This window comes from the organism of the source record quoted next, unplaced genomic scaffold (genome assembly GCF_019419815.1).
Source record: "Pyrus x bretschneideri cultivar Hongxiangsu unplaced genomic scaffold, Pyrus_bretschneideri_v1 Contig10, whole genome shotgun sequence".
Classification (NCBI taxonomy): Eukaryota; Viridiplantae; Streptophyta; class Magnoliopsida; order Rosales; family Rosaceae; genus Pyrus; species Pyrus x bretschneideri.
This window is the reverse complement of record NW_025999391.1, coordinates 3,546,347-3,568,370: the sequence shown is the minus strand read 5'-3', so window position 1 is coordinate 3,568,370 and position 22,024 is coordinate 3,546,347. Positions and strand designations below refer to the sequence as shown.

Below are 22,024 nucleotides of genomic sequence, written 5' to 3'. Positions count from 1 at the left end.
CATCTCTATCCTCAAATCATCGAAAAACGCAAATGGCATCAAGAAAGGATCAAGCTGTTCCTGCAATCAAAGCAAAGAACAAGAACATCATCGCCGCAAGTGGTGATATTTTGGACACCATAACCCGAAGTAAGGCAAGAGCTCTTTTTGCCGCGGCTTCCGCCCCTGCATTAACTCTGTCAAAGGAACAAGAGCACCTGAGGCACGAGCCTATGATCACCCTAGCCTCGCTAAGGGCATCAAGAGGGGAAAGCCTGAGGAAATACTCAGAGTCCCTACTCTCCGACGCTGATTCGAGCGGCAATACAACCATGCAAGTCATGACCACTGGAGTAACTTCAATCGAGGAGCAGCTGGCTCAGATGAATGAAGCAATCGCAAAGCTCACACGGACTGCAGAGGAGAAAAACTTGCAAACCGCCGGACTCATCAACCGTCTGGAGGCACAGCATGGCGTCAAAATGAAACCAAGCTCTCTTCCAACTAAGAAGACCGAAGAAGGCTTTAACCCAAATGCCTACGAACTCATGTCAAAGGCTAGGCATGACTTTGCTTCCTCTTCAAATCTTGGAAAGAAGGTTTCAAACACCGTCAATGACAAAGAACGTAACCTCACCAAAACTCAAAAGAAGTTGAAGGAGCATGGTTACGGAGTTGACAACAACAAAGCCGGACTTGGCTTCACACCAAATGCACCTGTGAAGATTTCAAGCAAAGTGAAGAAAGCTAGCGCTCAACACATCAGCGTGAGCATTGAACAAGACCAAAAAGAGCTTAAACCCGCCCCTCGGACGTCGGTCTTCGATAGGATGAGCCATTCAAGCTCCAGAATTTCAGTGCTTAATCGCATTGGTAGTCAAGGCCGAACCTCTGTCTTCAAGAGGCTTAGCACGCCAACATCCCAAAGCTCTGTTTTTGAAAGGTTGTTAAAGCCTAAGAAACAAAGCAACACAGCTATCTCTCATCTGCGACGATCAGCTTCGGAAAGATTTGAAGATAATGAGAAGCCTTTTGGAAAGAGGAAGACAACACCAAAGGAAGAAAAGTTCGATGGGCTAGCAGAAAAAGGTGACGTTCGAAGCTTGATTCCTTCAAGGATGAAGCGCCAAGCAATCCTAGAGGTCGATACAAAAGGACCACTGAAGGTAAGGAGGCGCATCATCGTCCACACTGGCAAATCTTCATGCCAACAAACCCAAGAGGACGGCACTGAAGATGAAATCCCTAAGAAAGATGTCACTTCTGGCTCTTTCGACTCAAAGTCTTCACCTCGACTGTTGGGGGCATGCTCCAAGTCAAGTGAAATTGAAGGATGGACTCATGTCGCTTCGAAGAAACTGCACGAGAAACATATGTCTTCTCCACAAGTGCACCAATCAGAAAGGGGGGAAAGCAGCTTTCGCCAACCTCCAAAGCAATGTGAAAATGTTGAAGATAAGAAAATTTCAACACAAAGATCGTTCATGCGGGATCTTTTCTTCCTTGAAGACTTATTCAATTTCTCGACCAAGGCTCATTGCTATGAAGATTGTGAGGAATGCCTTTCGAAGATCGCTTCGAAGAAATTGGACAAGCAGCAACCATCTTGTCCACAAGTTTATCAGTCGAAAAGGGGGCAAAACAGCTCTTGGCAACCTCCAGAACAATGTGAAAGTGTTGGAGATAATGAAATTTCGACACAAAGATCGTCCATCCCCATCACAATGTGCGACCTCTTCCCAGAAGACTTTTTCATTTACTCGGTCAAGGCTCCTTCCTATGAAGATTGCGAGGAACGTCTCTCTCAGATCGCTTGACAAATCCACAACAACAACCAAAGCTCCTCGTTCGCACGAGCCTAAAAGGTGATAACAAAAGCTCCTCGTTCGCACGAGCCTAAAAGGCGACAACCGAAGCTCCTCGTTCGCACGAGCCTAAAAGGCGACAACCGAAGCTCCTCGTTCGCACGAGCCTAAAAGGCGACAACCAACGCTCCTCGTTCGCACGAGCCTAAAAGGCGACAACCAAAGCTCCTTGTCTGCACGAGCTGAAACTGCAAACGACACCACAAGCTCCTCATTCGCACGAGCCTAAAAGGTGACAACAAAAGCTCCTCGTTCTCACGAGCCTAAAAGGTGACAACCAAACGCTCCTTGCTGCATGAGCTGAAACTGCAAACAACACCAAACGCTCCTTGCCGATCATCCAATCCCAGCTGATTGGAAAATCTCAGACGACTTGCCTGACGAGGAGGTGTTCTACATCGACATCTTCCCAACATGGACGATGTTCTTCGACGGATCCGCACGAGCAGACGGAGCGAGGGCATGAGTAGTATTCATGTCGCCACAAAGGCAAATACTACCTTACTCATTCCAACTGAATGAGCTATGCTCCAACAATGTTGCTGAGTACCAAGCATTGATCATCGGGCTCCAAATGGCGATCAACATGGAAATCACAGCTCTTGAGGTATATGGCGATTCCAAGCTCATAATCAATCAACTCTGAACTGAATATGAGGTGAGGAAAGATGATCTCGTCCCATACTTCCGGCTAGCGACCCAACTGCTACAAAAGTTCGAAGCTGTGACACTGGAACATGTGCCAAGAAAGGAAAATCAAATGGCAGACGCTCTCGCCAATCTAGCCTCGAGTATGACACTAGGAAAAGATGAAGTTGCAGACGTGCCAGTTTTCCAAAGATGGGTGATTCCGCTCGTTAATGAAATGTCACTAGATGATACAAATGTCATCTCAGTACTTCCAGTCGATGCTGAAGAGTGGAGACAGCCGCTGATCGACTACTTAGAGCACAGAAAGCTTCCAGATGATCTCAGACTCCGTTCCGAAATACGTCGACGAGCACCTCGCTTCCTTTACTACAAAGGAACACTCTATCGACGCTCTTTTGAATGAGTGTTCCTGAGATGCCTAGGTGAGGAAGAAGTTAATCTAGCCATGGAAGAAGCACATTCAGGTGTGTGTGGGGCACATCAGTCTGGACCAAAGCTACATTTCCGGCTTAAAAGAATGGGTTACTACTGGCCGAGCATGGTGAAGGACTGCCTGGAACACGCCAAAAGGTGCCAAGCCTGCCAATTCCACGCCAACTTCATACATCAACCGCCTGAACCATTACACCCTACAGTTGCTTCATGGCCGTTCGACGCATGGGAATTGGACGTTGTAGGACCAATTACGCCAAAGTCATCTACAGGGGAAGCTTACATCCTAGCTGCAACAGATTACTTCTCCAAGTGGGCTGAAGCCATCCCTTTAAGGGAAGTAAAAAAGGAAACTGTTGTTCGTTTCATCAAGGAGCATATCATCCACCGATATGGGGTGCCTCGCTACATTATCACTGACAACGGAAAGCAGTTCTCCAACCGACTCGTGGACGAGCTTTGCGACAAATACAAGTTCAAGCAGCACAAGTCTTCCATGTATCACGCTCCTGGCCCGCAAGAGCATAAACTGTGTACGGCAAAATCATCATCAAAACCATCACTCATTTGAACTACGTCATGACTTGATCCCTCCTCAACCAAGGGTACGTAGGCAATTTGAAACTTCAAAACTTCAAGTACAGTCACATCATCAAAAAAAAAAAAAGGGAAATAACACATCTTGGTGATGTATATGTTTTATCTGTATTTAGCACAATACACTGATAAAATAAAGCATGTTCATTGATCTCCGAGAAATTACAAGTGCGTATAAAAAAAAAAAAAAAAAAAGATGAAGCTTTCACAAAGGTTGTTCACATGAAGACCCACTACGTGGCAAAACTCTAGAAGCGGAAGGCATCGGAGCAGAAGGCATCAGAGCGGGAGGCATTGAAGATAGAGCATTCGAGGCCTCAATACTGGGTGGAACGCTAGATGACCCAGGAAAAAGGTGCCTCTGGAGATAAGTCGCAAGCCTTTGACGGTCACTTTGAATTCGACCTTCAGATTCTTGCAGCTCATCAAGCTTCCTCTTCATGCCCGTCGAATAGTTATTTGCAAGCACATGCAAACTTCTATTCTCATACTTAAGCTGTTTGATCTCTTGCTTAAGATCTTCCACCTCTGCCATCAATGATTCCACTTGACGAGACCGAGCAAGCAGGCGTTGGCCCATGTTGGACACAGAGCTCGCACACTGAACACTGAGAGCGAGGGACTCTTGAACGGCCATTTTTCAAAGGTGTTAAAAGAGAAGGGTCGGATGGAGAAAAATCTCAAGGGGCTGTTAAAACAAAATACACCGGAGATGATTTTCAGGAATGAGCAACCTTCAAGATGTGCATGTTGGAGGTAATCGATACCTCTATAAAGAGGAGAGGCGACACGACCACCGATTCAAAAATGGAAGAGACACCACTCTTCAAAATCTCAAAAGCCAGATAAAAGGCGTAAGTTAGGCGACGCTTTCTCGGCTTTTCAGAAAACGCGTTCAAGTTTGTCAAAAGATCTCTGACAAAGCCGCATCCGCACTACTGTTTGCCATTCAGAAATCAAAGAGGCGCTTGCTCAAAAATCGAAGAAGCATTTGTTCAGAAATCGAAGAGACGCTTGCTCAAAAATCGAAGAAGCGTTTGTTCAGAAATCAAAGAGGTAACACCCTCCGAACCTCAAAAGCTGGGCCGCTTATTCAAGGATCGAAGAGTCATCACTCTCTGAATTTCAAAAGCTGGGCTCTTCCAGATTTGTCATCACCCTTCATATGCAACCCCAGCTTTGCAGAAATCACGGGCAACTTTGTCAAAGATTTCTGACAAAGTTGAGAACGCGTGAATCTTACTGTTCAATTACCCAACATTTGTCGACAATGGTAAAGGAACAGTACCACCACTTGCTATTGGGAAATCCCTATATATGTCAACCTTCATCTTTTATGGCAAGGCAGACCTGCAAACAAAAAAAAAAAAAAATGCCCAACTCTTCCTCACCTCCGAGAGTGCACTCCCAGCCCTGCTCTCAAGTACTCATCTTCAACTATTGATGTACCCCCAAAGAAGATACCAGATGCCTGGAATACAGATGAGGCAGGAGGAAACGGTAAATCGAAGCATGTGGAGACAAGCACAACAAATATACGTGTTGATTCATTCGCTGCTTCTTCAAAAGCAAAAGTATCTCATATCATCAAGGGCGAAAGCAAAGGTATCTCATATCATGCTTTTTCCCTGTCTTTTCCTTTGCCCTTGTTCTCACCTGCCAAGACAAGGACAGAGAGAGCAATATGTCGGAACCTCCACTCAAACTTGCGCTGCCACCAAGAAGTGATGGTCCATTCAAATGCAAGGTTTGCATTCTACTCCTGTATCAGAAGACAAATACTACAAGAGAAGATGCCAAACCTGCATAAGGAAATACCACTTCTGCAAAGGGGAGCAAGTAAGGCAAGTGAAAATGATACATTGAAGCATGTGGAGACAAGCTACAACTGCATATGCTGAGCTATCCTCTAACCCTCTTCAATACGAATTGGAGAGATTAAACAAAGAAACAGAAAAAAGGAGTAAGCTCAGACCTTCGGGGGAGACCAAAAGAATCCTGCTACCCAGTTCAAGAGTAGCACAAAGGAAAATCAACGAGTGGAGGAGACCAAAAGAATCCTACACCCAATTCAAGATCAAGCCTCGATGGCCCTTGAAGAAATCACAAGCCCGATTCGAAATCAAGTGTTCTCCACCCTTGAATCAAAATCAACTCCAGATAAAAGGAGTAAGTTCAGACCTTCGGGGGAGACCAAAAGAATCCTCCAGCCCAATTCAAGATCAAGCCTCGATGGCCCTTGAAGAAATCACAAGCCCGATTCGAAATCAAGTGTTCTCCACCCTTGAATCAAATTCAACTCCAGATAAAAGGAGTAAGTTCAGGCCTTCGGGGGAGACCAAAAGAATCTTCCAGCCCAGTTCAAGACTAAGCCTGTGGAAAATCAACGATTGGAGGAAACCAGAAAATCTTCCAGTCGAACTCAAGATCAAGCCTCAATGGCCCTTGAAGAAATTTCCAGCCCAATTCAAAATCAAGCCTCGACGGCCCTTGGGTTGACATCTACATTAAGGGACTTCAAAACGCATCTTCTACACGTGTCAAGCACATGTCTACGACGCGCCTTGAAGTGGGGGCATTTGTAGACATCGAAATTTCAGTAAAACAAATGTTCACCAATGCATTAAAGTTTTGACGGTCAAGGCATACATGGCATACGCCACGTGTTGTACAAATTATACACGTGGCGTGTGACTCAACAAAATAGGGAGAAATACCCTTGAAGGATTAAACAAGTTTTTCTTCTCATTTTGGGCAATGACAAGGCAAGTACATTTCAATCCATTGAGGATCAAAACAAGTTTTTCTTCTCATGTTGGGCAATGACAAGGCAAGCATACTTCAATCCATTACGGATCAAAGCAAGTTTTTTCTCATTTGGGCAATGACAAAGCATACACATTTCAAGTTTAAAATGGTGTTAAGTGGGAAATTAAGCCATAAGTTACACCACTTCAAGTTTAAAATGGTATTAAGTGGGAAATTAGGCCATAAGTTACACCACTTCAAGTTTAAAATGGTATTAAGTGGGAAATTAGGCCATAAATTACACCACTTCAAGTTTTAAATGGTATTAAGTGGGAAATTAGGCAATAAGTTACACCACTTCAATTTCAATATTGCATTAAGTGGGAAAATTAGGCAATGGTGCTTGGAAAAGAAAAAAATATTTTGTGGTGGTGATTCATTCTCAAAGCCTATAAATAGGCTTCTCCATCAAGGTATCAAGCATCAAAGAATTCACAAATACATTTCTCTACTCCAAAATTAGAAGAGGAATTCCCCAAATCCTTGAAGCTTTGAAACTCCAAAGCTTCCAACCATCCAAATTCCCAAGAATTCCGAAGGATCAAGAAAGCTCTCTTCGTTCTTCGTTAAATCCTCTTTCAAGATCAAGCCCCGACGGCCCTTGAAGAAAGTGTTCATCCGTTCATCAACTGTTCATCCTTAGATCAAGCCCCGACGGCCCTTTGGATCAACAACTCATCCACAAACCTACACCCTACGAAGATAGAATCAGAGGACCAAATTTGAGAGAGATCGTAACCCCAAAATCATCAAACAAAAAATATTATTTTGTACACGTTATTCTTGTTTCTTGTTTCAAGGAACTTTCGTGTTCACAAATATACCAACTTTTTTTTATGTAAAATGTATCGTATAAAATTATCAATTTTTTTGTATGTAAAATGTCATTAATATAAGTAATGACAAATCATGAGTTTTATTTAAGTATAATTTTTTTTAATATTTTCAACAAATTATAGATTTATTTAAAATCTAATTAATATAAATAACTACAAATATCAAATTTAATTTAAAAATTATAATAATCTACGCAGAAATGAATTATTGCATTAATTTCAAGAACTTCAATTACAAATCAAAATCCAAACAAGGTTTCAATCAAAGAAGGTAATAAATAAGTACAACATCCAAAGTCACCCAAAATAAAAACAAATATGGAACGTGAAGAACCAGATCACCACCATCGCACCGCAACCATCCCTCTCCTCCTCCTCTCTCTCTCACCCTTCCAATTTGAACTCTGGGTTTTGAACTCCTATGTTTTGGACGAAACCCACTTCACATTGAATATCCTTAATCCCAACGACTTCGCTAACGAGACATCGAAGCACCGTATCCCCCTTATCACCGACATCATTAGCTGTGACAATGGGTTGACAAAGGTCCCAGTCAAAGATACAGGGGAAATGCCTCTCTCACGAGTACATGCGTGGCACGTGATTTAGAAGCTTCAGTGATTCAACCATGGAACTTTGTGAAATTGGGGAAAAAATTGAAGGGATTTAAGAGAATGACGCGGAAAAGACACGAACATAGAGAAGAGAGGAGGAAAGTTAATTGACAGAGAGAGGGATTTAACAATGTTACAATGGAGTTAATGATGGACAGGTGTCAACATATGAAAGAGGCTACAGAAAGGCAACATGGAGTTTTAGGTGCAAAAGATTTGAACCCTACATTTTCACCATGCATTTGTTTCCCCACGCTCCAAGCCTCCCACAAGGAATTAAACCACGTCCATAAGCTGTATATTCATTTTTTTCAGAAACTAACAAACTGATAAGGTAGCGGAACGTTATAACGTCCATTACTGGGGAATACATCTCCTCGTAATCAATCCCAAGGCGTTGAGAGAAGCCTTGCGCTATGAGGTGTGCTTAGTATCACACTATTTCATTCTTCTCATTACGCTTCCTCACGAAAACCCATTTGTAGCCAACGGGCTTCACATGCGTAGGAGTAGGAGCTACAAGCCCAAACACCTTATGTTTCGCAAGCGAATCGAGTTTGACCTAGATTGCTTATTTCCATTTTGACCAATTGGTTCTACGTTGGCATTCATCGATGGAACGTGTTTCAATGTCATCGCTAAGCATGATGTCAATAGCTACTGAGTACACAAATGCATCGTCGACAATCATCTCATTCCTATTCCAAACCTCACCTAATACTGCACAGTGGACCAAAATCTCATGATTCTTGGAAGGCCGGCATGTTTCGTCTGAAGCATCACCGTAATCTAGAATAATCTCATGCGTTAGAATGGATGAGTAAGCAATGATCGGATTCAAACTAGGGTCACTAGTTAGTGCCATTTTCCTCTTCCGGGGTTGTGAATCCTTTGAACCATGATTGGCTAACCGCCAACGTACCTTACTGCGTTGAGGGTGCGGCCTCTCCACCTTTGGGGACTGTCTGGCTTTCCCAGGCGGGTTTTTAACGTACGCAAGGTACGTCTATCCTTACAGTTGCGTATGCAGCAGGTATATGTGATCTTTTCACCTTTACTAGATCATTAAAAGCATCTGGTACGCTTTGAGCAATGCTCTGAAGATTTATAATTCGTTGCACCTCATTTTCAGACTCGGCAGTGCAGGGATCTAAATGAGACATAGTGGGAGCATACCATGACAATTTGTGGTGTTCTACGGGAGCGTTAACATGCTTATCTCCCCTTAATGACTGGAAGAATGTCTCATCAAAGTGACAATCTGCAAAACATACAGTAAAAAGATCTCCTGTCAAGGGTTCTAAGCAGCGAACAATTGTTGGTGAATCATAACCGACATGGATTTCCATTTTTCTATGAGGACCCAATTTGGTACGTAGTGGTGGTGTTATTGGCACATAAATGGCGCACCCAAACACCCACAAATGCGAGGTGTTATGCTGGTATCCGGTGACCAACTATAACAGTGAATGTGGTTGAGTAGCGGTGGGCCTCAAGTGGACCAATATGGCTACGTGCAATATTGCATAGCCCCAGGTAGATGCCCGCAGTTTGGTTCTCATAACCAAAGTCTGAGCTATCAATTAAAGGCACTTTAAGAAAGCTTCTGCCAGGCCGTTTTAGGTGTGAACATGGGGTACAGGTTGTTCCACATCAATCCCTACTGACGTGCAATAATCGTCAAAAGTCTGTGACATAAACTCTCCAGCGTTATCCAGTCGAGTCGACTTAATTGGATAATCAAGGTGGTGAGCCATTAGCTTAATGATTTGAGCTAAGAGTTTAGCAAATGCAACCTTGCGTGTGGACAACATGCAAACATGTGACCATCGTGTCGATGCATCAACCAACACCATAAAATATCTAAATGATCCGCATGTTGGTTGGATAGGTCCACAAATATCCCCTTGAGTCCTCTGAAGAAATTTAGGGGGGTCGTGAATGATCTTTGTATAAGAAGGTTGAGTATTCAACTTCCCTATAGAGCATGGTTTGCATGGTGGGAATCCAACATAGGGAGGTAACCGATGCCTATGTGATGATTGGAGAATACGGCGCATCAGGTCACGTCCAAGATGTCCCAAACGATCATGCCAAATCAACAAATTGTCCTGGAACTCAGGCATATGGCCGGCCACACTGTGGGGTTCTATGCTGTGAATGGTTGTGATGCACAACCCACTCGACAGATGTTCCAACTTCTTGTGAATACACTTTTGGCCATATTCATACGAAGTGATACAAAGAAATTCATAATCATTATCTTCAGTGGTTTCAATATGATATTGATTATCTCGAATATCTCTAAAACTCAGTAATGTTCTTCTAGAACATGGAGAATAAAGTGCCTCCTTAATGGTTAAGATAATACCATTAGACAACATGATACATGCCTTTAGCGTATCCTTCAATTAGGTTGGGTAGGCCTGAGAGAGTTGTCAAATGAGCTTTCTTGGGTATTAAGTTAGTCAAATAATGTCGTTCACGCAATATGGTGTGTGTGGTTGCACTATCTGCTAGACAACTAACTTCCCCACTAGACATACCTAGAAATAAATTGATTGAATTGGTCACATGCATAAATATAAGTCCATTCATTCAATTAAGCACTTCGAGAAAATAATATCCATTTCATAACAATCCATAATTCAAAACAAACCAAAACCAAACAAATTATTCCAAATACTTAGAAAAATAATATCTATTTGGAAAAATCAAGCCAACCAAATAGATCGGGCCATCTAATCCTATCCAAGCAAATCACCAAGTACAAGAATACTCATCACCTACCATAACAACTATCACTGTTATTAACCACCGTTTTCCAATTCAGACGACTACTAAAATAATTTGTTAGAAAAGCTAAAAATACAAGTTTGAGATGTTGTAAATGTCAGGTCAAAAACATAATAACAACGCATAGCACAGAGAGTTAGGGTTGCTTGTTGTAGGTTTTCCGACAGACCAAAAGTGTGGCTAATCGCTCATAGGCTTGATTTCCGACGACAGGAGGTGTGGCTGCACCTCTGCATCTCTGTAGCTTTGCCAGTGCTTCACGGCAAGCCAAAAACATAATCATAACGAGTTAAGCAAGCCGCTTAATAGTTCAAACATAATCTATGCATCATGCCAAGCCAAAGATAAAATAAAATCACAAAGTGTCAAGCAAGCTTCTCAATGGTTCAAACAATGTCCATGAAACATGCCAAGCTAAGAATGAGGCATGACGAATAACAACATACTATGCAAACCATTGAAGCCAAAAAATCAACCCAACCAAATAGATCGTGCCATCCCATCCTATCCAAGCAAATCACCAAGTACAAGAATACTCCTCACTTACCATAACAACTATCACTGTTACTAACCACCATTTTCCAATTCCATAGTGACCATATATCATTACAAACTGATCTTTTTTCAATCTATTGTGCCTACTCCACAAAATGCCAAATTGTACGTACTATATATCATAAGAAAATTCATGACATACACATATGCCAAGTTATTGTACTTGTTTTATTAGAAAATCTGCTAGCCCATTTGAAGCATACAAGCAAATATCAAGCCTACGAGTTTGCAATGTCAGACGTATAAGCCAATGCCAAACCTACGATATTAAGCCTACAAGCCAAAACCAAGCTACAAGCAATGCATAAGATAATCCAAACACCTAGTCCAAACAAGCCACTTATTGATCAATTTCTTTTAAAAAATCTCCAAGCACTTTCGATTGAGTACCTTTTTACAATTTAGAAAAAATAAGAACAAACACTACAAAATCATGGAGGTTAAGAATATAGTCCTTCACTATTGGAGATTGCTTAAAGATTTGGAATTGTCTTTTTGAGCACGAGTGACAAATTAACCTATTAGCGTGTTATATATTTTTTTATAGTCTACACGTGTTCTTGGGAAATTCAGCAGAGACCTATTTGTGTCGTGAGCAATAATCCTTGTAATAAGTAGTTTTTAGCAATATGCGTGCTTACATTTCCTAAATTTTTGGACATTTGACTTAAGGTGATGCACCTTTGTTTTGTGTTTTAGCCTTATCAAGCATTTTATTTGTTACAGGCAGAGATAACCAGACAAGAAGCAAGGCTGAAAATAGAGAAAGAAAACCTCGAAAAGGAGAAAAGTGTTCTAATGGGAACTGCATCGAATCAAGATAATCAAGACCGAGCACTTGAAATCACTGTCAGCGGTGAAAAGTATCGGTGTCTCTGGTTTGCAAAGGCAAAGAAATGGGGCATTTGAAGGGTGGGATAATAAAAAAATAAAAAATAAAATAAAAGCGGATAGCCTCGATTACATCTAATCTTCTACTTGCTTAATTTCAAACTTCATTCTTTGTATGAATGCTCCAATTGTGTATATCCTGGCATCCCATTGCAACAAGTTAGCGTTGTTATGATTGCTTCTTAACCACAAAACCCCGATCCCCACCCCTGATGAGCTGCATGATTGTTTAATTAATTCCTATATAATTTGTAGTAACATGCTGCAGCCTACATTGTTTCCTGATGAAGGTAGTTTAAGACAATCTTGTAAGTCCAAACTTTTTTTTCATAATCATTGTACTTGGTACCTACTAAGAGTTTGGCTCAACTACACAAAAGATCATTTCCAACTACCCTCATTTTCAGAATTCCTTTCTCAACACCGAAACTCCAATCACATAACACATCATGAATGATGCACAATTAATCTCATTTCATAGTCCACATATATCACCAATGAACAACATTCCAACAACAATTCACAATCACAACTCTATGATCATTTGAATCAAGCAATGATACACATATAACCAATTATCATCCAATCCCAATTAATCAGTCAATATTAACAATAATATAACACTTCATGAAATTTAATAAAATCAATCTCTGTAAAGACCTATTGTATTTTCCTTACCTGGATTCCAAAGCATTGCTCCAAGTGACGTAATAGTCAAACACGCCAATTCATCTCGTAATTCCTATTTACGAGTATCACGTTATCAACCTAAGCATATGTATAATACCTCAAATTCAATTATATTTAAAGCACATCGAAATACTTTAGCCTCAAGTTATACAAAAGCCTCTGTTCGACTTGTATATATATAGTTCCAACTCTAAATGCATACTTTATTTGATCAAGCTATACATAGTGTGTGTGTGTTATACACCTGTATTTCCCTTCCAACAGACTGGGCAAATTCTAATTTAATAAAACAACTCATTCATTTCCAACAAATTGATCCAATTTGTATACATATAATCTAATACAGCATGCTGCTTCGTTTGACACACACATACATAGCTAGAGAAAATCAAATAGCTATACATGTATATAGTCAATCCTAGCCGCAAACAATGATTAGTCTACGGTAGAAAGTCTAATACTGTTTAAGATTAGGATTCCTTAAAACTAATAGGAAATATACAAATAGCTATGAAAATATACATGATAAAAGAATCTCTACCCAGGTATGGCAATCTGCCGATTGAATCAATGACACCGAAGTGATGATGCAGACAGAAGCAGGAATCAAACTCCTGTTCGTTGCTAGAACAAGAAAGAGATACCAAGAACACCTCTATCAATCAAGACGTTGAGAAAAATTATTGGGATAGGGTTCTAATATAAATCCTCGAGATGTGCTATCCACACATCTTATTTTACTTCTCAAACATTCTTTGATAATTTATATCCGTTGATTTTATTCAATTCATCTGATCCGACAGCTGAAAATTCAAAAGGTGTGTGAGAAGTAAGATGAAGTGTATGGATATCACACACCATCAGCAAAACATTCAGTTCCACCTCTCTCTGTCTCTCTGTTTCTCTCTCGCCGACTCTATTCGTTGCGTAAGAAGGAACACTCTTCCTATCTGATGCTAAACTAATATATATATATATATATATATATATATATATATATATAGGCATCATATATTCCAAACTTAGGGCTGGTTTGGTATTGTTGTGCTTTAAAAAAAAGCTACTTCTGCTATGCTGTGAGAATAAGCAGCTGTGAAATAAAGCAGCAGAGTGTTTGGTAAACTTTTTTGTAAAAATGCTTTTGAAAAAAAAAAAAGTATTAGAGTGTTTGGTAAACTTTTATGTAAAACAGATGTGAAAAAAAGCCGGTTTTTCAAAGCTAGGTTTTGCAGCTTCTTGTTTTTGGCTTTTTTTCATCCAAAACTGTGAAAAAAAGCTAAAGCTGAGTGTTTACCAAACACAAAAACAGCTCCCAGCTTTTTTTGATAGCAGTTTTTTTCAGAATCACCTCAGTACCAAACCAGGTCTTACACCGCCAGCAACGTCCTATTTCTTTGGGTCCAATCATGACTCGGCATGTGGCTAAATCGCCACTAGCCTAATTAGAACAGCCCCTTTGCTGTCTAACTCCAGCTGCTGTCAAGTGGAAAAATCAGCCACACCTTGGCTTACACGTGACGCTTCATCATTCGTTCAGCTTGTAAATTCCATTAAAAATTCACCTAAGCTTCGAAAAATAATCTAAAAAATGATATGACGTCGCAATGACGTTCCCTACCTTCATATGAAAACCTTTTCAATAAATAAGCATAACATATTTTTCCAAATATTTATCTTCTTCGATAATAAATTCTTAGGATATTGCAATCCATCCTTCTTAAAATAAATCTCGTCCTCGAGATTACTATAACACTCAATTACTTTTTAAGTCCAAAGTTTCACCTATGATCGGACTCTAATATCCAATTCAATCCATGGTCGCATGTAGAGTAACGATTCATGTAATTCTCCAGGTTGAGTTCGACATCTTAAGCAAATGGTTACGAGTGTTCTTATCTAGTACTTAGTCAAACACACATAAACTCCCAAGAAAATTGTGGGTACCTTTGCACAATTTTCTTATCATGCTATCTATCATATTTCTTATTTCATGAACCAATGAACATTCCACTGTAGAGTATCAAAGATCCGGTGGCCAGTCGGTCCCTTAACTCGAGCAAATGCCAATGATTACTTGAATAAGAAAAGAAACAAATAACTGATACTTTCCAGCATTATACTGAAATTTCAATCCTCTAAATAGTGAACTACTCAACAAATATAGGTGAATATCCAAATGTCGAATTCTTATCTCCAAATTGTTTCTTCGGTTTCATAGCTGATTGAACTCGTACACTGACCTTGATTCGAATTGTCAACTTCAAATTCCTCACATCCTTTTCAAGTAGTATCTTACCTTTAAGGTAATAAGAAGATCCAATCTTCCATCATTTCGTAAGCTTTCCTATTCGCTAACTTCCTATTTGCTAATTTTTTTTTCCTCGAAATCTGTTGAGTCTTGTATGACAATAGGTCTTGTGATCATCATAATGCTGCTCTGATCTAATTTCATCATTTCATCATTTCATCATTTCATCATTTCTTCATTTTCAAGTGTAAAGCATCCAGTCATGCACACTGTCTACTATCACTCATAAATGTATTCTTCCAAAATCTTAAGTCGAGAAGTGAACCACAACAAACTCAAGTTCTAACTTTGGTAATAGCAAATATATAACGGACAACAGAGATTCATATGAGCTTAGTCACCAATTTTAATACCAATCTAAGAGACTAAAACTACAAACTTTGTAGAGTAACTAGAAACCATGAATGATAAGTTATCAACTCTTAATTTTCAGTAATATACCTCATTCGAAACTTAATACTAACTAATTCCTCAAATCAGATTCATAATAACGGTAGAGGATTATCAACATACATCTTCTTTTTTTTTTTTTTTCTCTATATCCATATTCTTAAAATATGAATTGAACTAATCCCCACCATTTTCTTCTTGTCACTTTCGAAAGAAAATATATATTCCAGCTAGCTGTAAGCTCTAGGAAATTCTCCATCACCAATCACCATTTGCATTGTCAACTCTCAACTATGCAATATTCACTGTGTGTCAAAGAACCATTAAAATCTTTTTCCTATAGTATTATGTCAGCTAACTTCTTTCAAATATTATGTCATCAATATCAAATTTTCAGACCTCATCTCAAATATGCTCAAGAGAGTTCAACTTAAATTTAATACTCTTCCAAGTATCCTTATAAACTCGTACATGCATTGCTTATATCTCCAAATCCAAAATAATTAAATCCTCTTTCAAGAGTCACACAAAATCACATACTAACAAACTAAAATTTTACAACAATCCATCACTTTATGACATCAATCTGAGACTATTTCATGATTCCCCTGAACAACCGATATTCCAAGTTATCACCATTCTAATCCTTTACTAACCAACAACGTCAACCGCGTAGAAGGATTAAAATCTTACCTTATGTACTTTTCCTACGAGACTGAATTTCACATTACATTGGTAACTTTATTTCTTTAACCTACAAACCCAAACTCCATAGAGATAATTCATGGTACTATAATTCTTCAACTTGAGTCTGTAGTACACAAACGTCATGTATATTCATGCCTAAGGAACCAGATCATCCAATTCATAACTCTCCATTCTTTTCATTAAGCCTCAAAGATATTTGTGGTAAACGAAAGTACATGACACTCATAGCTCCAAATGATTACTTTCCTTAGTCAAGTGAATTTGTAGTTATCAATCAACCATTACTTAAGTTCCAAATCGTAGAGAGGATCAACACTATGCGTCATAATTCATGTACTTAGCAAATATTAGAGACCTTGTCAATACACTGCCACAACCTCTTACTAATCTCAGTCTCCAAGCTTTCAAATACTTGAAAGACACATACTCTTAACCGAACCTTAATGATCAGTAAAATATATTCACAAAAGCTAAGTCACTAACTAAAATTGTCCAAAATATTTTCGAAAATATTTTTTTTTTCTTTAACTTCAACTTTACAATAGCCTCCAATGGACCAGTTGTATCCATGGTTTCCCTTTAACTAGCAGAGGGATGATCAATATAATGTTCATGAAGACTTTCAACAAAACCTTCGTTATATACATACAACTTGTGAGCTCTTTGTCATTTAAATCTGTATGTATAATCCTCTGAATCCTGTAGGTTACTCCCGAAAGTATTATCATCAAGCTCATACAACTTAATGACCATATGCTACCGCATGGATACTTCTTACAACCTTCCATTCCAACCTCATTGTATTTCAATCCAGTAAGTAAAAAGAATTCAGTTTTCTAATCCTTGATTGATCTCTTCCCTTGAAACTTAGAAACATATCGTTATCATTCCCTTAAGAAATATCTCCATTTCCAATTCTCCAATATCATTCTACTAACATCACAATATTCCCACCAAGTAAATGTTCATTTCTTAACTATAATTGTTTTCCACTATCAAAAGACCAAACTCACTGCTCATTTATCCATATAGCACAATAATTCATCTTAGTTAATTCTAGTATCACATACACATCAACTACAAGTGGTACTTCATATAGCTCAATCGTTCACAACATTCAAAATTGTGACGTATTACTTGGCCACTATTTTAATTCTCTTATTCTCACCAACGCCATTCGTAATTTTCATTTTACTCCTCAGATGGCCCAGAACTATATAGGAATGAGAATTTCTCTTGACCATCACTTTTATTTTATCCGAGTAGGAATGTGTCACATCTAAATTCATTTCTTTTCCGAAACTTAATCAAATGAATGATTACTCTAGTAATCCAAACTTCAACTTTAAGAGAGTCACTTGTATCCCAGACAACCCTTAACTCTCATTTCTCCAAGAGGGATCACGTTTGTGAAACCAAGCAAACATGAGTTTGGTAGCCATTGCCATCTACTCAACCTTAAGAGAAAGAATCTGGTTCATAACCACATTCATATAATCCAAAACAATTCACTGAGCAACAAAGAATACCCAACAATATGAGATCATGACTCGGAATTCCGACTAGTTGATTGTATTCCAACTAACATATGATGAAAACAAAGATAAAATTCAAAATAAACAATCAGTGAAATGAAATACGTCACTTTCTAACAACCCTTAACACTACCTGTCGTAACTATAATACTAGTCTCTCATACTAATGCACTCAAAGTGATATCACCAGTCAATTATCAACCTCCATTAATACTTAGTTCCAATTACCAAGGCTCTAATTTCTTTAAGTCCAACTTATCCGAACGACACCACAGCTTTATCCAAGGTTGTCTAATCCCTATGCTCTGATACCATTCTGTCACGCTCCGGACCTGAGGTAAGTGGAAAATTCGATCCCGAGTCCAAAACGCAAACTAAAAACTAAATGAATAAAATAAAACGGAAACGGGTTGGAAAATAAAATTCTTCTTATTTAAAATAACTCAATAATTCTTTACAAGGCTAAATAAATAAATACAAATTCGAGCCTCACATATATTTCGTCTCATCACGTCTACCCTTTTGACAGTTTAGTTAGTAAACCTGCATAACAATAAAGGGGTGAGCTTCAACAGCTCAATAGGGACATAACCTTACCACAGTAAAATTGACAATACTAAATTACGTGTTATAAAATCATGTAATCAAGTACCAAATCATTCTCGATAACAATGCATAAATGCAATGCAATACTCTTCATCTCTGCCCATTAATTCATATAATAAAACATGTGGACCTGCACGTCCTATACCGTGCATTTTACCTTTGCAGTGGTGGCTCAAATTTTTTAATATACAAATTAACCCACTGTAACTCAATCATCCCAATTTCCCCTTTTGTTAGTCATCTTGCCTAAACTCTTCGTCGCCAATCCCGAATTACCCTTAAAGAATCTATGCACTGTGAGCTCGCCTGAGACCTCGTATATTGCTCAAATTTAATATCTATGTGTGTAAGCAACTATTCTTAGCATTTGCAAATAAGAAAGGTGCAACTATTTATATTTAAAAAATAGTTAGGAGCACATAAATTGACATGTACTTTTATAAAATTCGAGAAATTCATCTGGGTGGTCAAGACATTTACTACAACTGAGAACAAAAGAAGCTCCCACAATAGAGTTGCACACTTCAATGCAGAATGGTTGGTGATATACGCCAAACTAACATATACAATTACAAAAAAAAAAATGGAAACTAAACAAGGCTGTAGTTCCAATTAAGAATGCATTACATTATTTGTCGATGTTTACCAATTACATCAATTACTAGGGCCGGTTCTTGATTTTGTTCTGAAACTTAGTACTACTTAAAAGATCCCTAATCTTTTATTGAATAGACCTTTCCATGCACGTCTTGCAATACAAGAAGTTTTAGGGACTAATTAAATAGCGAAAATAAGGCTCAAAAGGGATCAATCAAAATGCCTTAATTGTACCAACTAATGGAGTTATTTAAAGGGTTTATAATCATATTTTATAATACTAATCATTGATCGTCTCATTAAAGAAGAAGAGGACGTGAAACCGACTAAACACAACACAACACTGTCGTGAACATGAGCTGCTTGTTGGTCATGATAACAGTATATAATCTATGGGGGTGTTTAGATTATGAATTAGGTTTCCTCTTTAACCGAATTTACAGAACGATGTGCAACTGTAGTTTACAGTCTGACAATATAACTTATCAAATATCTAACAAATCACTCTGATTTCTAAATTGTAGCTTCCTTCTCAATCTCGCAATAATCTGTACCTTTATCTATGTGCACGTTTTTGTTTCCCCACTATGAATCAAAAAGGGTTAATTACACAAAACTATCTCAACTATGGGTTGACTCACAATCTCATGCCTCATGTTTTAAAAATTACAATGTCATACATTATCTTACGAATTTGTTGCAATGTTAGACCTTCGTCAATTTTCTGTCAATTTCTCTATTAAATGCAGGCGTGACTTGAGAAAGAGCCCACTTCTTAGTCCAACTAGATTAAAAAATTAATTAAATATTAAAATTAAATAATAAATCATTTAAGTATATTTATTTTAAAATGTGAGACCCACCTTACAAACCCTTCACCCTCGCCAAATTAACCAAGCACTCCCCTTTTCATCCTCACCAAATTACTCTCTGTAACCAAACACTCCCCACAATCTCCATGCCCATTTCAAACAAAAAAACCCAATTCCCCCCAAACCCTAACTCTAAATTTGAAATTCTTAGCTTTAATCGTCCCCACACAAGGTCCACACCACCGCCGCCATCGCCCACGACCTCAGTTTCCGCCTTGCCCACAGCCTCCGCTAAGCAGCCCCATCCTCTGCCGCCAACCAGGAAAAGTGGTACGCGATGAGGAGGGGCCAGCTGAAGTCGAGCCAGTGGGAAGAGGTGGCAATGACCATGGCAGTTAAGTGCGGCTACAAGTACGGCGAGCCGTCAAAATTCGCCACGCAGTGCCGCCACAGGATGGAGAAGCTCTGGTAGCGTCACCACGCCGCGAAGAAGCACCTCGGCCAGAGAACCAAGTCCGAAGTCCGACGGCGGCAGCAGAGTTAAAGAGAGGGTGAGAGGCGGTGGAGAAGTAGAGGATCAGCACGATCCTGCAGTCACAGCAGAAGATTGTTGACTCCATTGCGATGGAGAAGTAGAGTCCGACGGCGGCAGCCTCCGCTAAGTACCATTTTTGTCACAAAAAATCGAAACGAAAAAATCGATTAACGACGATCGCTTTTTTACCTAAAACTATTGGCATCTCCGTCGTGTTCTGATTTTCCTCCGAATCGGAGAAGAAAGGCAACCAAATTCCCGTTGTACGTCGTCGTGTTCTAAGCGTCGAAATCTTGGTCCTCCGAATTCGTGGTTTTCTGATTCTTCTCGGCGCTCCTCAAGCGTACGGCAGCCTGAGCACGCGGCACTCTCGATTGATTCCATGGTCTGATCTTCCGCGAATCGCAATCCGAAGGTGGCGATGGCGTCGGCGCAGAGCCAATCAGCGAATTTGGATCTCTTCGATGCGTATTTCCGACGTGCCGATTTGGACCGCGATGGCCAGATTAGTGGCAATGAAGCCGTTGCTTTCTTCCAGGGCTCCGGTCTCCCCAAACAGGTCCTTGCGCAGGTACTCTCTATATATATGTATATGCTTGTGATTTATGTATAATTGGACGTGTATTATATTTGTGTAATAATAGTGGTTGATCGGGATTTGATGCTGGTGGAAATGTGTTCCGAATGAGATTGATTTTGAATTTTCAGTCTAATTGTAGTTGAAGCGGTAAATGTGAGCTCGGGATGTCTTAATTCTCTTATCTAAGTTGAGATTTTTATTTCGTGTTAGTATAAATGCGGAATTGATGAAGGATTTATAGTTAGTGAGATTGAGAGAGTTATGTTATCAGGTCATTAATTTACTTTCTGGTGTAGCCGTTCGACCTGAGGTGGTAAGCAGACTTTAGAAATGTGTTATATGACCCAAGGAATGACCAAGTATTGTGTATTACATTACAATTGTGTAGTAGTGAAAACCTGCAGCATAAGATGACTATGGAATAATTAGGATTGTCGCATACAGGGTAAGTGTTCTTGGGTCATGATCGTATCGACGAATGGGTTCTTGAAGCAGTATGCTCGTTTTGCTGAAGGAACTTCCGTATTATGTTAAATATTGCTTATATGAATGCACTTTCTCATTATCTTTTTGTAACAGAAGTTTGCATCTGTTCTGTTTATATTGGTTGCTTATATTAATTGGCAGACATGGGCACATGCAGACCAGAGGCAGACTGGTTTCCTTGGTCGGGCAGATTTTATACTACAGTTAGTGAGGCCAATCAGCAGACACCCAGAGTACCAGAATTGGAGAAACGTCATGTAAATCAACCGAGTACAGAGGAGGTTAACTCACTGAACTCAAGTTCAAACAAGCAACCGAAGCTGATAAAAAGGTACTAGAACTCTAATGTTTCCCCAATTTTTTCATCTTCAACAGCAGAGTTATGTGTGCATGTTACTTCCTGATAAGTTTCAAATCATAACAAATATGCCAAAGACTTGGAGAAAGAAATTTTGGATGCTAGAGAGAATTGAATATTTCCGGGTTAAATGCAGTTCAGCCATCGAACTTGTAATGTATCGTTTGTATTTCATTTCCTTGTGTATGCATCTCACTTTTTCTTCATTCTTTTTTTTTTCTTTAGCTTGTAGCGTGACGTATAATTTTTCTCCTTAATTTTGGAATGTTCCTAGTCCTAGTGAAGCGAAGACCCCTATAGTTTTATCATTGTTACAAAATTGATGATTGTATTATTAAATTGGGGCTATGCTTTTTTTTTTTTTTTCAGCCTTAATTTGCTGTAATTTTTTACCC

At 39.3% G+C, this 22,024-nt stretch overlaps 1 protein-coding gene across 2 annotated transcripts; it reads left to right on the top strand.

Annotated features, from left to right (window-relative positions):
• The first annotated feature begins 19,772 nt into the window (after nucleotides 1-19,772).
• LOC103949491 (EH domain-containing protein 1-like) lies at nucleotides 19,773-21,943 on the top strand. Of its 2 annotated transcripts, none has more exons than XM_048565978.1 (2): nucleotides 19,773-20,764; nucleotides 21,413-21,943. In XM_048565978.1, exons 1-2 carry the CDS (start codon nucleotides 20,627-20,629, stop codon nucleotides 21,530-21,532), a joined length of 258 nt encoding a protein of 85 aa, XP_048421935.1. In that variant the 5' UTR covers nucleotides 19,773-20,626; the 3' UTR covers nucleotides 21,533-21,943. The 2 variants fall into 2 exon arrangements, with proteins under 2 accessions (XP_048421935.1, XP_048421931.1); XM_048565974.1 differs by having other exon boundaries at nucleotides 19,783-20,776.
• Nucleotides 21,944-22,024: the final 81 nt, after the last annotated feature.

What these genes read in the sequence shown, in the direction of transcription:
- LOC103949491 (XM_048565974.1), top strand. Translation starts at nt 20,627, where the DNA reads ATGGCGTCGGCGCAGAGCCAATCAGCGAATTTGGATCTCTTCGATGCG. An exon ending in CCAAACAGGTCCTTGCGCAG is followed by an intron (nt 20,777 to 21,412) that starts GTACTCTCTATA and finishes ATTAATTGGCAG; the next exon opens with ACATGGGCACATGCAGACCA.